Source organism: Cyprinodon variegatus, unplaced genomic scaffold (genome assembly GCF_000732505.1).
Source record: "Cyprinodon variegatus isolate N-32 unplaced genomic scaffold, C_variegatus-1.0 Scaffold1070, whole genome shotgun sequence".
NCBI classification, from domain to species: domain Eukaryota; kingdom Metazoa; phylum Chordata; class Actinopteri; order Cyprinodontiformes; family Cyprinodontidae; genus Cyprinodon; species Cyprinodon variegatus.
This window is the reverse complement of record NW_015151523.1, coordinates 28,826-46,942: the sequence shown is the minus strand read 5'-3', so window position 1 is coordinate 46,942 and position 18,117 is coordinate 28,826. Positions and strand designations below refer to the sequence as shown.

The 18,117-nt window shown below is 38.0% G+C and overlaps 1 protein-coding gene across 4 annotated transcripts in view; it reads left to right on the top strand.

Moving 5' to 3' along the window:
• The window catches only part of dtx1 (deltex 1, E3 ubiquitin ligase), a 67,345-nt gene that overhangs the window by 33,183 nt on the left and 16,045 nt on the right, over positions 1–18,117 (top strand). For all 4 annotated transcript variants that reach the window (XM_015400094.1, XM_015400095.1, XM_015400096.1 and 1 more), the window contains exon 3: positions 8,049–8,793. In XM_015400094.1, coding sequence (XP_015255580.1) covers positions 8,049–8,793 — 745 coding nt within the window. The remainder of the gene's footprint in view (positions 1–8,048; positions 8,794–18,117) is intronic.

The following is an 18,117-nucleotide window of genomic DNA, read 5'->3' as shown; positions in this document are numbered from 1 at the left end:
AAAAGCATCCAATATTATCATCTTTAAAGTATCATTTTCCCAAGCTGTTTACTTCCCCTGCAGTAGTACTTCTAAGGGCAGTCAAGGATGTTACAATTTAATGATGCGTGTCCTTGCCTTTCAAAGACTAATTCCCTCACTTGCAGGCAAAAACAAAGCTATTAAGAATGAGAACTGGAATGGCTTCTTTTTTCTGCTCCAGCTAAGATGTGAAAGGCCAATTGAGCCTAGCTTGAACCCGCCTGGTGTGGTGTGACAGTCGGGTGAAAGTCCTGTGGCGAGGTTTGATTGTAGCAATACATCACACAGCCATCCCTCATGTGGAGGAAGACGGTGCTCTTGTTGGGGGGGCTAGGATGGCTGGAGGACATCACGAGCGTGAGAGAGATAAGTCAGACAGGAAAGATGGCTGCCGAAGGCACAGAAGGTCAGACAGGAAGTGGCCACTCTTGCTCGGTTTCCTGTTAGGAAGAGCAGGAGGGGTCACTGGGAGAACATCAGCAGAATTTTTAGTTGGGTGGGGGGAAGTGCTGTGTTTACATAGCACTAAACTACCGGATATAATAGGTGGCAGAAGTTTCAAAATGAATTTTTGTGGATTAAACTTTCCACATATGGCCCTGGGACTGCTATGTTATTGTGGCCTCTTGTATCTCCCACTAAAACTCTCAGATCAGCAGTTTTTAGACTGCCCTCCAGTAAGATGTAAATGTAAACCCACCTATGAGTTATCGAATGTTTTATTAAACTAGGTCTGAACAGAGCTCGACTGAATTAACTGAATTCGACTCAAACAGCCACAATAAAAGCACAAACACGAAAGGGTTTCAAATATGAACTGTAGTTTAGTAGAACTTGTCGACATAAAAGGTAATTACAGATATTGGCATACAAAAGAAAAAAATCTAAACAGAAAGGCACCTTTTGAATCAACATTGTCTGTGTTTACCCTAGGGTTTGTTCCCTTTTAATTGGTGAATGAGTCTGTCTAATGGAGTGCACTCCTTAATCCTGTCTCTGAGTTCAACAAGTATCCATGCAGGTTGCTTGATACAGTCCTACCACAGCAGATGGTCCATCTGCTCGTTGCAAGTGTGTGTAGACTCTGGTTCCACGGCTCTATCGGGTTGGCTCGCCATCTTACAGATTCTTCTCCACAGATCTTTACCATACATCAAAAGACTTGACCAATTTGCATATACACTGCAGCAGTGTGATGTCACAGCTCAATCCCAGCGCGGTCAAAAGGCTTGTCCGCTGCCGTTGCAACACTTATCTTCTCTAGTCCAAAATGGCACTGGACTTATTTAACTCCTGTACTCATTACGTTTTTTTTTAAAGAACTTTTGTGTGGTCTTTCTGTGCTCGGCTTCAGACGGAAAAGGAAGTAGGTAGGTAGCGTGCAGACACAGTGGCTGAATGTGAAATTTTATTGGCTGCTACATATGTCCATCAACTCTGCTTGGTTAAGCTGAGTGACGTTACATGACAATTTCAATTGATTTTCTTAATATAAAAATGAAAAACTAATAATGAAACAAAAAATCAACAACAAAAAGAAATGAAAATGTGAACAAAATAATAATAATAATTTTTATGGAGAAATCATTTAACATAAATCGAATCTATTAGTTAAACCAGGTTTTTTATGCCTGGGTTACATAAACATGACAATAGATACATCTGAGTACGTCTTAACTCTCACTTTTGGGATTGCTTAAATTTGCACTTTCTTACCTATAGAATGCAGACCTTTACGTCTTAGATGTGAATTTTGTAAGATTATCAAAGACTTTTGAAAGTGTAAACAGCTGTATTTAGTTCAGCCTTCATGTTAGCTGCTTAAAAACTCTTTCTCCTAACACATCATCACAATCGCCTGATTGCATTTTTAAGTTTGCACTTATCACACTGAAAATGTTTCAAGAGCAATGACCAGCCAAGTTGTGGATGCATGTTTATGAATTATTTTTTACTTAGAGGAAGTATATAAGGTCCTATTACTGACTCTATAAGGTAGCATTATGTAAACTGTATATTAGCCAATGTTCCTTATCAGTAGCCATTCTTAAGTATCATCTTTTACAGATTGGATGAATTCATAAGAACCATTTTGCAAAAAAATTGTGTTTTCCCATGTAATTAACAGAACTGTTAGCAGAATCCCAGCAGAAACAAAAGAAAATCATAAATGCTGATGTAATAAAAATTCTCTAATGAAAAAGAAATCATAAAACTATAAGCTCTTTCTGATCTCTTGTAATCAACCTGAAACCTCTTTAACACTTTGATTTTCTTCATAATCAATCTATGAGAGATATGTAGAGGCAGTACTAAAATATATTTCTTTTTCCATGCATTTGCCTCTACTGGCATTATTTGAGAAAACTTTTAAAGGCCTAACCAGGGACTAGTTAGGCTTTTCTAACTGGTGAACCACGATTAGAATTGCTCACCTTGGCACTTCTCAGTCCTCTATCCCATGTAGATCAACCTCGTGTAAAATGTTACAGGTGAAAGTGCTGATGTAGAAAGTTCCTGATTACAGTACTGGAGGCAGAAATGGGTTTACTCATATTCTTGACAGAATGTCAAAATGAGTGACGCCTCTGTAAATGTGCTGAGATAGGTCTCAGTTCAGCCTCCCTCAGCATCACTCTGTGGTTTATGACATGGTCGATCAGTGTTGCTGTGTCGTTTGTGTATGTTCTTTCTTTCTACATTAAATTTCTACCAATACCAACTGATAGATAGGTGATTATGGTACCAATATTGCAACAGATGTGTTTTTAATGAAATCCAAATCACTACTTTATCACAATTTTCTAAACATGGAAAATTATCTAATTACTTGATAAATTGTTTTTTGTCATGTTTCCGACTTGAAGAAGATTCCTACAAGTTTACCTCCTCATTTTCCCTTCAATTGCACTTTCTGCCAGTCTGTTGACAGGTATGCTAATGCTAAAATTTATCTTGCATGTCCAGAAGGATGTGGGGAACAGAACCTCTGCATGGCTTGCAAGCCCCTTTGCTTGCTAAAATTGGGAGCAACACCCAAATCCTTGGTTAGGTGAACAATGTTGACCCTCGTGCTTCTTTTTTTGTAATTAGGCTTGAATCTGAGAAATGTAACACAGATAAGCCATTTTTCAGCTGTTTCAAGAAACTAATAGTAGCTGGCAACTCCTGCGCTCCAAGTCACTTCAACTTCCTTTATCTTTTTTTTTTTCTAACAGAGTCCTGTCTGGCAATGTGGCAATAAGAATAATTGTCTTAATGCCAAAAAGAGCCCAACAAATTTTACTTTCACAAGTGGAGCAGTACGGCTATTGCCATAGTGTTCCAATGGTTTCATGCATATAAATTGCTTTCCTATAATTATGCAAGGAGTTTTACAGATTATATGGGCACTGCAATGCAAGTAGAACAGAAGAGGAAAAACAGAAAAAAAGGAGAAAAGATGAAAGAAAATGGAGATAAAAGGGAAATAATGATAAAACATTTTCAGTCTGCTTCATCCCCTGCAAAGAGATGTCAAAAGAACAGCACAACCAACACACAAGGCACGAGACATACAATAAAGAACACCTAGATACTAACGCTGGAGTAGTATTATTTAATCTACTTCAGCCTTAGTAGAAGTAGATTCAATATTTTATAAATATTTCTACTGGTGCGGAATCCTTTAGTACCAACATTAGCATTCCAACTGGAAGTACATTTTTCTATGTTTTGGCCCTTCAATCTGTCAATGACATTTGTCTAGTTACTGTATTAGTTTTTTCAATAAAATGAATACCTTTACTCTGGAGCTCGCTAGATGTTTTGTGGATGTATAATTTTTTGCAAATTAATTACTTTGATTGAGAAAGTATTAGCAATGCCCTTTAAAGCTATATCACATAGCTTGTGACCCAAGTATTTGCTTAGTTTGAGGTATAACATCATTTCTATCAATGCTCAGTGCAGGCTGCTCTTCTTAAAAACTTGCCTCTCTAACTTCAAAGAGTCAGATAAGATTTTTTACTGAGTTATATGACCTAGAGCATTGGTTTTACAACAGTCTGTTCTCCTGGTAAACATGAGACGTATCTAAGCTAAAAGTTCTTGTTAAGCAACAAAATGAAAATAGCACTTGATCAGGTATATTTTTGGGTATCTGATGTAAGATGCAATCTAGAGGGGTGAATGTAGCCTTGTCTTTACAAGGAACTCAATGACTTCTCAATCTGCTTGTCCAAAGTGGTCTGCTATCAGATTCCAAAACATGGAGGGAGACTGCTTCAATTTCAGGGGCACTAAAGTTATTAGTCTATTGGCCTATAGTGGCTAAAAGTCAATGTTGATTAAAGTAAAATCTAGCTGACATTTAATAAATGTTTTTGCTTGGTTCTAACCGTCAGACTGTAATAAAAACAACATTTTGGTGCTGCATGAAATAAACGTTTTCAAGCTAAACAATATATGAAGATGAAATATGAAAAGTAGACCTTGTTTAAAAAAAGGGAATAACAAAGAACTACAATGGGCAATCTTTGAATTAGCACAACTGGAATCGTCATGCCTGTCATCAACACATATTGATCATTTATGATTTTATATAATTTGATCCTCCACCCAAAGCTCTGCCTGCTTATTATTTGTGGACTCCCTCTCTAGTCTTTCATTCTTTCACATACTTTTTGTTTTATTAGAATACAGGTGAAGTCTCCTGCTGCCTTTTAATAGTTTTCATGCCTGATTAATGAATTTATATCTAAGCTCTGGAGTGTTTGTACAACTGCTGGATATGTTTAATCAGTGCTCCACAGGTATGGCTGTTTAAACAGCCAGTGATCTAAAGGGCTGAAAGGTACTGCTAGATGTTTCTCTCTCTAACAAAGAATAAAACAAATTTGCAGGATTTTGTTTTTGCTTCTTTCTTGTGCAGGAAAAAAATAATAATAATATTTATTTGTGTTAAGGAGAGGCAAAGGATATAACCAAAAAAACAATCATAGGAAGATGTGGTTAAGCTTGTGTTTAAACATACAAATATACAGTGGCTCTGCTGTCCTTTGTCAGCTTATTTTTCCACCACACTGAGCTCACTGTATAGATCAATGTGTTGTAAACTTTGTATTTTTTAAATAAATAAACTGTAACAAGTGTAATATTTTCTAAATTAACTATTTTCTATGACATTTTGGGCTCCTGATTGGCTGCCAAGCCGTGTGTAGCCAAACGTCTTTCCCTCATCATTTGTCAGAAGCATTATGTAAGACCTTTGTATAATCTTTATAATTAATATCAATCATTATTTGGCAGTTCTGATCACAATGAGAGCCGCTCTCTTCAAGTTTGCTTTTTCTTATTCATAGTCCAAAAGAGGTGGGAGGATTTTTAGTAACATAAAGCACACAGACCAATTTAAAGAGAAGAAAACTGGATGTCCTAGAGCAGAGGAGGTGTCCAAAGTCCTGCCTGGGGACCATTTGCAGTTTCATAACATTTGCCAAAACAAGGCAAAAAAAAAAATCTGATTGTATAATAACAGCTAAACACTTATGGCTCAGATTTTTCCTCTTTGCAAAGTTGTTGGTTTTCAGTAGAACCTGTCTTTTTAGCACTGCACCTAATAATTCTCAATAGGTCTAGGTAAATTTAAAACAAACTGGGAAAAAACAGTGTTTACTGGATTAAGAAAAGGTTGACTAATAAAGTTTGTAAAAAAAAAAAAAAAAAGGATTCTTAATGAGGCTAATGTCTATCTGAAGGAAATGTATCTTTATTTGTCGTTTTTGGGGTTTCTTTTTGTTATTTTTTCCATCAATAGCCCCTGGATAACTGTTAGCGGAGCTGGAATAGACAGCCTGTATGCCTGATGTAAGTGAAAGGTCTAAAATGATCTATAAAAATCAGAAATTAAGATGTGAATTGTGAGATGTGACAAGGGTGGACATATGTACGTGTTGATGTAAAAAAAAAGAAATTACTGGAAAAGTTTACAGTTAGAAAAAAAAAAAATTTTAAACTGATTGACCCTGTCATACGTGAATCAAATAAAATGTGCAACTGAGGAGGATGTGCAGGTATAAGTGTGTGTTGAACAAAAAACATTAAAAGACTACAATACAAATAAAAATGCTGATAAATAAGAGCAGGGATGTGAACAATATATTGAGCTTGTTAGGAGCAGCTATTGGAGGGGAAGGATCTGCGATTATGCTGCTTTGCGTGCCAAGAATTTGCACTAGTCTTTCACTGGAAAAAGCTCAAGATTTATTACCTATTCTGAATTAATTGGCTTGTGCCGGTAAACCAGTTAATTAAAAATAGGTCTACTTGTTCACACAGGACCAGTGTTCAAATATTCAGCCAGATTTGGACTTTTGAGGATGTAAAGTTTTGACCATGTCTCTTGAAACGGAGACAATCCATAATTTAAAATATGCCCCACTTCTAACTTTTTAATTTCTTTGCTTAATCATTTAGGAACCGTGACAGACAGAGTGGTGCAAATACTTCTTTAAAATCCTTGAATTTATATATTTAAGTACGTAGATGCAAACCAAAGCTCTTTGCTTCCTGTTTTTAAGAGCACAGAGAAAATGTTGCACATTATAAATCAACCACATAATATGGTCATGTGGATGTTATGCATTTCTTTTAGTTGAGCTGAAGCCTAAACAGAATTTCAAAATGATTAAATCTGTCATTGTCTCGGGGAATAAACACCTGCACCTGTTCTCTTATTAAGGAAATTTGCACAACACCTGTTCAGCTCTTTGTTTTTGCTACAAACTCACAGCCATACTTGCCATTTTGCATGCAATACATCTGTAAAAAAAAAAAGCCACAGAGAGGAACAGGAACATTACAGAGCCTTCCTCTTCTACAGACAGTAGGCCGTGACTTTTAAGTTATTATTTTTGGGGGGGTCATTTTGAAATGTTTTACAGGGGATTGTTATTTTTGTTTTTCTTCTGAGAAAAAGAAAATAAAACAGTAAGTGATGTTGATGCATTGGTGCTGCTCGCCTAGATATTTGTACATGGATGACTTGTTGAAGCTGTGAGAGATGCAGGCAGCTGGCTGACTAGTCATCTGTGAGCACACAGCTCAGACTGAAATTAGCCAGGAAACCGAAATTTTTTTGCAACAGACTGGGACCCAGTCAAGGTCAGAGTCAGTGTTAGTGCTGATGTGGTGTGCCGCTGCCCTCCTTCACCCATGTTAGGCATAAACTAATTCTTTCTGCAAAAACACTCTCGTTACTCCATTACTGCTGAGACTCTCCCCTTGTGCAGGACTGTGCATTTAGCTGTTAAATTAACCAGTGGAGGAAAGAGGTGACTCTTTCTGCAGGATTGCCTGAATACCTTTGCTCATGTGTGGTGTGTAGATGGATAGGCTGAGGTATCCTGATTTCCTGTGGGACTATGGTAATTGTGTTATAATGGAGGTGGGAGTGAGTGCCCATCGGCAGGGGTACAAAGCCGCCCCGTCCCAAAGTCCCCTTCCACAGTGACGTGATGCAGAAAAAAGTGCAAATTTGTGGTGTTGGGATTTCAGTTATGACGTCTATTTTTCTCTAAGGCCACGCTCACACTTATACATGAAGTGGCAGCTTTATGAGAGTGAAGAATTTAATCAGTTTGTCCACCACTAATAGAACTCCCCTCGGGGCAGCAGACAAATGTTGGCCCTCTGTTCCTTCAGTGTATGGTGTGCTCTAAACATTCATATTTTTTAAATCTGCTTTAGTTGAGTAAAACACAACATTTTACAAATAGGGAGGTAATTGTACACCATCTGTAGACCAAAACAAAATATGTGACAAGCGGATCTTCTCTCTACCTGTACTCCAGCTGAACCCTGACACTCCCCTCACATTGTTTCAAAAGAAAAATAAACAATGAAACAGCATCACCTTTCAGAGAAACACGTTAATTTGAAGAAGTAAATAACTAAAAACTGAAATGTTAAAGCGACAGTCTTAACCTTTATATTTAACAGTTAAGCAATCTTTTCATACTGTATTTCTTGCTGTTCTTTCCCTGTAGGCACCATGAGGCCTGTGCAGAGGAACTTTTACGACCCATCATCAGCCCCAGGGAAAGGTGTGGTTTGGGAGTGGGAGAACGACAATGGCTCATGGACGCCGTATGACATGGAGATCTGTGTGACCATCCAGAACGCCTATGAGAAGCAGCACCCTTGGCTGGACCTGACCTCTTTGGGCTTCTGCTACCTCATCGATTTCAATAGCATGTGCCAGACCAACCGGCAGAGTCAGCGCAAGCGGCGCCTTCGTAGACGAATGGACCTTGCGTACCCACTCATCATGGGCTCCATTCCCAAGTCCCAGTCATGGCCTGTGGGCGCAAGCTCTGGTCAACCTTGCTCATGCCAGCAGTGCATCTTGGTGAACAGTACAAGAGCGGCCTCTAATGCTATTTTAGCCTCTCAAAGGCGAAAGCTCTATGGAGGAACGACTGGCAACTCGGGCACCACGGGAACCCTTAGCGGAGTGCGGCAGAGCAACACCTTTGCTGGAACCTCCCTGTGGTCCCCAACGTCCGGCTCTTCAGGCACCAACCACAATAACATAAGTGTGGGAAATGGGCAGCCTAAAGCTGAACAGGTGCAGTCGCCGCTTTCTGCCAACTTCCCCTGTTCTCCGGTAATGCCATCACTTTCATCCTCCCACGGTCACCACGCGCTCACCATCAATGGACAGAACAATCTGAACCGGCCAGGTACCCAGCGAATTTCCATGGGGACCACTCGAGGAGCCATCCCACCCGGGTAATGATGTTTGCTTGTTTCCTTGTTCAGATCATCTAAAGTATGTCTTACTGCCTCAGCACAAAGCTCAGATTCAGCTGAACCTCGGCAAAACTTGAACATTGATTGGATATAAAAAAAAAAAAATGAAAAGCATGTTTGCCTCACAAAGCTTTACGCTGAATCTGTCAGATTCTTCTGTAGTTCTCTTATTCTTTTCTCTTCCTCCTCTGCTGATTTATGACCATTCTTTTACATGCTGATCAATGGATCTGTAGAAGAATAAAAAAACCTTCAGCTTAGTCGTGTTTTCTGTACGCCAGAGTCCTTCCTCCCCTTGCCTGTGTGTGTGTCTGCTCCATAATGAGCTTATGTTGGCCCCAGTAGGCGTGAAATACTGCAGCTTTTCTAGATCATTCTGCTTTGAACTAATTTGTTGCTATCAGGGTCCGCTCTGGTTGTTAAGTCGCTTGGAAGCTAAGGAGTCTGACACTGCATGTTGTGGAGGAGAATGTCAGTGTGTTTTTATTAGCATCTTTGTTTGATGGTCCATTGTTTTGTTGGGAATGTACACAAACTGTCTGATGGGTAAAGTGTGAAGGAGGCTCTGGTGTAGCTTTGGAAGCCTGTTTGCCATGAAGGCAGAGCTCCAGTGGGGAAGAATGAATAATGGATCAAGGGAAAATCAGAGCGCCAGCATGGTGCTGACCTCAGTGCAGTTCAGAGAGAAAGAATCAAGTAAAAGGATGTTTGTTCACGTTCTAAGAGGTACTCATCCCTGATCCCATTTTTTTCCCATCACAATGAACCAAAACATTGAGAAATAGAAGCGCCTTTTGACTTAATGCCTGAAAAAACTGATACGTTGCCATCTGCCATATTGCAGTAGGTTTGCCATGATAAATATAACAACAGAACCATGTTTAGAAACTAGAAAAAGAGACTACGGTTTACCCTGAACTAATTTTCATAATCTGTATTTTTCCATTTTGTTTTCCTTTAGCAATGTTGCATTAAAACTTGATAATAAAGATAAAAATAACTATACATTTTTTATTTTGAAAAAATAAAGCTTAGTAACAATCCACAGAGGTAATGTACCTTGAGCCATAAAAGGAATGTAAAGCAAAGCTGATTTTTTTAGGTAATGAGGAAGATCTACTTGCCCCTAAAATGCTGAACTAAGATGTAGCTACAAGCATGCTTGATGTGAGGGATTGCTTTCGAGTCAATGAGTCGATGCAATCTGCAGGTTTTCCTTAGATAGAAAACTTTGAATCGATTTGACTGGATGATCTGGTTGAATTCTCTCTGTAAAGTGCCTTGAGATGAAATGTGTTGATAATTGGTGCTATATAAATAAATTGAATTGAATTAAATTGAATATTAGGTTCGGTAATATTACTTAGGGGAGCTGCTCTCTACTCAGTGCTGGTTTCAGCCTCTGTGATTTATTGAAAAACGAAACTTTCTTACGCCATGTCTGATATTCAATGTCCATAACACTAAACTCTCTCTTATTATTAACTCAGTTTTATTCTTTGTGTGTGTGTGTGTGTGTGTGTGTTGGGGGGGTACACAAAGTTCTTGGCTGAATAAAATCCTGTCAACATTGTGGGCTCAAATACTTTCACTTTCTGCTGGCTGATTCAGGTCACTTAAACACTGAGGGAGTGCTTCCATTCATGGACATCTCTAACATACTTTCAGAACTTACTTAAAGCTCAGTCGTGCAGAGTTGTAGGTGAAATGTGAATTCTTCACCTCACAGCTCAGAAATAGTGAGATCCACAGTGATAGAGAGAGAGAGAGAAGACAGATGGGGGTGGGGGTGGTATTGAGCGTGAGGCGGAGCAGATCGGTTCCCAGGCGAGTGGCTCGACGTACAGGATGAGTGTGGTTAACATACGCGCAGCAGGACATGAGAGCTTGCAATCACACGCAGGCACAGGGTGAAACACAAACTCCCAGCGCACGTTCCCACAAGTGTGTGCTACACACAGATAACAGGGGAACCCACACAGAACCTAAAACATCAGATTTCTTTCACACGCCTACGCCCTAATTTAACTGTTGTTGGGTGCAGGAAAGGTATTTGGCACACTGTGGTTTGTTTATACAAGTTACATTTGCTGCTTTGGTAGCAAAAAGGCAGCCGTGCTACTTTTAAACATACCTTTATATCATCTTGATTAAAACAAATGACTACAATAATATTTATATGCATTTTTTTTTTTTTTTTGTAAGAGAACACTGTCATAAATGTTGGCATGACTGACGGTGGCAGCTGCAGTTTACGTATTGATTTTTATTCAGCATGTCATAAAAAAACTGGTCAGAGGTTGTAAGGAGGATGGGGGTTGGGTGCTGTAAGAATCAATCTCACACGCACAAATATTAGAGGTGGCACCATCTGCTGGTTTGTGCAAACCCATTGGTTTCCATTAAAACTGGACAGCCAACGTCTGACAAGTATGCTTCAGTGGTGGTGACTCAGAATCTGTTAATACTGGAATAAAAGATGCATTCTTTACCCTTAATGAGTAAAAAACATCATTGTAACTCCTTGTATTCTCTGTTTAAGAACACATCTGCACAGGTCGTGGATTTACTTGTGGAGAAAATTTTAAACATAGTTATTTCTCTTACCCCTTCAACACAGAAGTAGTCTATTATATATTATAAAGCTGTTCTATCAAACTTGGAACATTTATGAGCAAAATGCATGGAACAGTCACAACGTAGGAAATTATAAACTTAGTGGTATAGGCTACTATGATAGCGGTAAAACAATGAAGGTATATGACTATGTAACAATATTTATTGTGGTTTTCAGTGGTGTCTGTTAAAAATAATAATACCGCAACCTGCACATAAAATAACGGATTAACTGACAGAACTCATTGTTTTCTGATCAGTGGCACCTCTGACTGAGCGGATAAGGCGGCGGGATTGAGTTACACTGGCTGTTAGTCTGGTTGGTAGGAGGCTAGCTGTACAGAATGACTGTGGTTATTAAAACCTCTTAACATCCACCTCATTTGGGGAAACTCTCAGCTATTTTGCATACCCAAATGGAAAAGCAAATAACTTAGTAACTGTAAGCCCAAATTACATGTTTGATACATTATTTCAAAGCTTACACCTTCTAGTTTCTGAATGTATACATGCAAATGGGGTGAGTAAAACACAGCCTAAGCTGCATCAGTTCAAACACAACTCAAAGTTGTTTTTTATTCTCGAAAATAGGTCTTTTTTATTCTCGAAAATAGGTCTTTTTTATTCTCGAAAATAGGTCTTTTTTATTCTCGAAAATAGGTCTTTTTTGAACGGCAGTAATAAAGACATGCCTGCTTGTTGTGGCTGCTTTGTCATGTCATGGTATATTTTGACATGCTGCTATATCTCTTAATTGTGCTTTGGTGCTCGCTATTTCCATAAAATGAACTTGGTGGATGAATTGTGGAGAATCTAAGCTTTCCAACGATTTCTAACATGTTAATACTGGTAAACATTTTACCAGTGCAATTTTCATGCGTTCTGAGTTATTAATTGTAAACGCTTTAAAGCGGGTCGTTTTCAAACAGACCCCTTAGGTTTTGAGAGGTTAAGGGGTTAATGGAGTTTTGGCTTAATTGGACCAAGAAATCCAGACTTAATTCCTTATGTTGGTTTTGTGAAATAGGTCTGAAATGTACCATAATACACACCTTCACAGGAAAGACCTTCTTTTGGCAAACGAGGGATGATCATTTGTTCACTTTGGCCTGCAGAGGTTTTCACTAAGGGGCCCCGTTTCCATCCAATTGAAATGGAAATTTTAAGTGGATTATTAAAGCTCTAAAAGAAGGATATGCAAATTTGCAGTCTTTCTATTTGGTCTAAAGCAAATTAACCAAGAATCGCAAAACGTTACTTCATTATATGTCGTTCAACCTGACTTTAATAAACAGGAGTTGGAGGCTGCAATCCAGCACTGACCACAGATCAGTAATGGAGGAAAGTCTTAATGAATGTGTTACAGTTGGGAAGTTGTTCTTCCTGTGGTGCATCTTGATGTTGCTTCCAGCCATTTTTACATGTGCAATAGGAATATCTGGTGACAGCAGAAACAGCTGATCAGTCATGTGAGGTAAAATCTCATCAGAGCTGATTAAACAAAAATAGTTCCCATTTCCTGTTTTGTGCATTAACCCTTTATTTGCAAAAGCTGAAAACCACTTCAAACATGCATAAAAACTTTTTCCTACAGTAATTTTGGCTGTTTCATCAAGGTTTTCTGATGTGGTCCTTCAAAATGTGCTTTAGACGGAGATGATGGAATGGTACTTTTTCAACTTCCCATTTTCTTTCTATATGTACATAATTACTCAGCATCTTTCCCTGGCGTTCCAAAGATTTCCAACATTTTTCCAGCTGAATTTTAACAAAAGCAAAAACAAAGTGTTAAGAGCATGTTTATGTACAGAGCAATGCATGCATGGAAAACATTATTAGACAAAATAGTACAGGAAATAAAAACCGAAATATTCAATTCTGTATTACAATGGAATGAGCGTCAAAGAAAATAGAAAATGTATAAAAAGTGCTTTAATTCTTTGAAAGTGGAAATTTTTTTATAAAATTGTAAACAATGCTTGATCACAAGTTTTTATCCGTATTTTTATTCAAATTTTTTCTGTTTTCGGACTTCAGGAAGAATAGTGACAGCTTGTTGCGCTCATGAGGATCCCATTAATAAACAAACAAAACAAGGTGTGTATTTGATTATCAGGCCTGTGAACATGATGGACTGTTTTTGTTTTTAGATATTTCGCCCTACTTCATGTTGTCAAACAGGTTATTGGTTTCAGACAGGCTTGTGTTACTTTTAAACGTTGAAGTTTAACAGAAAAAAGAAAAGCAAAAACAGCAGAAATCGGTTGCTTTGTGGTAGCATGAGCAGTCAAGCTGGTTCACACGATCTGTTTTTTGTTTGTTTTTTTTGTTTGCTTTTTTCACTTATCACTTAGGGCAAACCACTTCCTCTTTTGTTTAACAGATTCAGGTTCTGTGTCAGCTTTGTTCTTTTGATGAGAAAATAAGCACAACAAAGAGAGAAAGCCTCTAATTTTACTGAAAAGCAAAAAAATATATATTAAACAACAGGTTGGTTTTGCTCAGGAGGTCCTAAAGATAGAAAGGCTTGTCTGGAAGCTGACCTGAAGGTCTTCAAATGTGTGCACAGATTATTATTTTCCATAGAGCTTTGTTCTGATGCTCCCTACTAGCATGAAAATTAGTATTATAGAAAATAAATAAACCATGAGGGCTTATGTGGGCCAAACTGATGCAATTTTGAATTTGCTGGTGTCAGTGTTTCTCTCGTTCACGCTGTGTGAGTTGCACTGTGACATGCATCTTTGCACAGCCAACTTGATTGCTGCAGAGAAAAGGGTCTGTCTCTACCTGCTGCTTCCTGCATCAATACTGTATTTGATTAAATTAGATCCATAATTTTATAGTGCATGATAAGCAGATGAGTGGATTTTAGATCTTTGTCAGCATTTTTTTTTTAACCTGGCTTAATGCAGTTTGTCTAATGAAGGATGAAATCCAATTAGACCCTGAAAGAAAGCTGAAGAATCCCTCAGGAGAGAATGGACCACACTGTAAAGAACAGAGAAAACGACCTATATACCCTGCCCCCTGCCAGGGACTTTAATTAATGTGACATTAAAACACCAGCAATGAAGCTGTTGACGTTGCCATTTAAATGCATTTATTTTGAATGACCACCAAAACAAAAGGCCTTAAAATTACAATCCTGTGTAATGCTCTTTGGGCTAACTGATACATTATTTTCTGATCCTGTAAAGTGGGAATGCGGTGACAGACAATCAGAGGTGAATACAAGTCAGGAAGTGAAGTAAGTTGTTTTAGCAGCTTAAAAAATACAATGGTGAAAAGGTTTTATGTGGTTTACCCAACGTTCCCTGAAATGCCACAGCAGCATAATTACAGAGGAAACGCTAAAGCTCTGCGCCTGTTCACAACATGATGCGTGGTATCGTACGCAGTCAAACAGCCTTTTGATCATTAAGTGTGGGAATTGTTAGATTTGGATTTATTAGGTGCATTTTAAATGGGATTCTTAAAGGATTTATTTTTAAAACTAAAAATGGAAAAGAACTAGACTTGATTTAATTCAACAATCTGTTCAAATCTAAGCAACTTGTACAGCATATTATAACAATACATTTTGGTTCATTGGCTTGTTTTTTTTTTGAAAACTTTCCTTTATTTTAATCCATCCTTTGTGACAAACTTTCATTTTAAATCAAGCAGTGATGCATTTTAGACCCGCCTGTTTCAAACTCCATTCAAAATCGGTAAAGTGAGGCAAAAAAGCTAACTCAACAATGATCCCATTCTCAAAGACCTGTACTTTTAACTGTTACTGAAATATCTTCCATTTCCTGAGAGTAGGTTATACTGTAGTTTTAACCCCGAAGAGAAAATAAAAAGGTACATTAGAAAAAGGTGATGACACAGAAGATGTTCATTCTCTCTTTGCAAAGTAATTTCTCTTAATTTTATAAGTTCTCTTAACTGTTATAAATCCCTCTTCACTTGGATAAGTGTTAATGTCAATGGTTTGGTTCTGCAAATAGGACCTTGCACTTGTGCTTTTCAGCCAAGGTGCACCACAGGAAACCTTTTTACTTGTATTCTTTTTTTTTTTTTTTTTAAAGATGGATACAAGCCCAAATGCAATGAGAAACAAAATTAAGACAGTAGCCACCATATTTTTTCGTTAGGGGAAGTACAAACAGCATACAGAGCAAGTTGGGAGATATAAGCAGTGCAGAAATAATCCTGAAAAAAATTCCTGAAAATCCTGAAAAGAAAAAAAGTTTGCAGATATCTGTAATCAAACTCAGAATATTGTTTCAGATTTATGTAAAATATAAAAAAAATTATTAATAAATAATGTAAAAAAGGGGATGCTAATACAGTTTTGCTTCATTCTCTTCTATGCATGAGAAGCCACAGAGAGTTTTGATAAATTTGGTCTTAGACGTTTATTATACCTGACTCACTCCTTCCATAACTTTAAAAGGATCCCTTTGTAAAGCGAATTATAAAAATAACAGCTTCGATTATAGAAAACATTTCTATTAATTAATTTAAAAAAAGACACTAATAATATGTTGAAGCCTAATGCTTCTTTATTCCAATCAGATCAGTCCATATGACAATAAAATACTATAATTTGTCAGTCTGGTGCATTTCCACCTTAGACCACAGTTATTTAGTTTCATTTTCTTCGTTTGGAAACGGCAGCTGCATATTATAAAACGTCTTCAAATGAGATTCTTTGGTTCATTGACTTATCAGGGCCTGTTGCTTTCATCAAGGAAATATTATTCTCTGCTTCTTCTATGACCTCTGCAACGGTTTGTGGTTGCAGGGGGAAGAACTGCTGCCTGCCTTACAAACCAGTACAAATCTTATCTAAAGTTGCATCTTATAGATTTTACAGGGCATGTTTTTGTTTGCTTTGTGAATCTACTGCTGACATGAAGCAGGCTGCAGATGCAAAAGATAGTTTTAAAAAAAGTCCCACTGCTGCTTGGTTGTTTTTAAAGGAGCATATAAGTAAATACAAAAACTTTACAGTTAAAAACTGTAAGTCATGCAGGTCCAGGCACCATTTTTCCTGTCTGAGAGGATAACTTCAGGTGCAGCTGTGATGGACAGGGTCACTGCCTCCAGAGGTGGACACTTGTTTATATAAAGTAAACAGGTGAGGAAAAAGGAGCAGAGTGACATGAAGGATTGCAGCTGCTGGCAGCTTGGCTGATTTAAGATTCAGCTTTTGTAGAAGAACAGTTTCTATAAATGATTGATGGGTTATATCAAACATAAATTGTTCAATATCTTATGATGGATGAGAAATAGTTTACAAGTTCAGAATAAATCCTTGCAGAGGTTGAAAATAAACGATGTTAAGGGCATTTCCCCCCCGTCTTTAGGAGATAGAACTAATCTGTTGTTTTATTGATGCATTTATTATGATGGGCATCGTCCTTACTAGAACTGGAAAAACTATAAGATGAAACAGCATTTCCATCAAAAGCTGAGCTGTGTTTCCAATGCTTGATAAATCTTCTGCACTCTGGGCTTTGAGCTGGAACAAAATGTACGAGCAGCATAAGCTCCTAAAGGTTCCTTTGGTGTGCTGTCCCATTCCTTCCTCTGGTGTAAATTATCCGTTTGATCACGGTGCTCCTTGGACACCATGAATTATACATGCACTCATAAACTGAGGCATGCTGTCCAATGTGTTTTCATTTGGTTTCCTTGTAGGTGTGTTGAAGCAATGGAGGAAATGTTCTACTGGGCAGAAGCATTTTTTTTGTTGCTTTGTTGTTTATTTGTTGCTTTACATCATCGACCTTACCATGGAAATTTACTGCTAGTCTGTCCTTCCTTTACCCGGCACATTTTCCACCGCACTGAAACAAACATGGCTGAGCTCTCAATCAAGCTGATACTTTTATTGAGTGAAGGGCGGCTGCATGTCGTGAAGTATCGACTTGATGTTTTGGGCTATTTTTTTTTTCACCACACGCACACTGTAGTTGAGCGCAGACGTTAATCCCTCTGTTGCGGTTTAAGGTGTGAAATCACTCCCTGTTATAAAATCTCACGGTCTCAAAGCGCTCCTCTGCTGCTGCATTCTGACATTTATGTTTTTTTTTCCAAATTTCCAAACACTAAAGTCCTTTTTTTTTTTTTTTTTGCAAAGTAGCTTCACTGTATTGGAGGAGATTTCCTCTAAAAGATCAACACAAAGTATTTTATAGCTGTAAATTTTAAGTAAATTGATATCACCATTTCAGTTCTCGTTGCAGATTCTAAATTGGGTTTACGTTTGGAATTTTTCCACAATCTATTGACAGTGGTGATATTTATGGGCTAAATCATGGGAGGCCTATGTTTGCCTTTTTTGAACCTGCGCCAATAGGAGCTACTGCTTGCTCGCCACGTTTTCAGACACGGATCTGATCCGTAGTTATAAGTTCTCCTAGGTGCGCGGTGTGGAAATTCTGTCTGCATGGATGTTTGGAAGCACAAAATTACCTAACTTCCCCTCGCAGACGAGCATAAACCATGCTTTTAGTCTTTTGCTGCCTTTTAACAGATTTTCTTTCAGGTTTGCCAACACTTTTACCTCTATACACCTGCCCTGAGAAATGCCCAGTTCCTTTTTGCAGAAACTCGTGCCATCAGAAATTTGAATAATAGAAAACTGAAGTCTTACACCTTCTAGTTTCTGAATGTATACATGCAAATGGG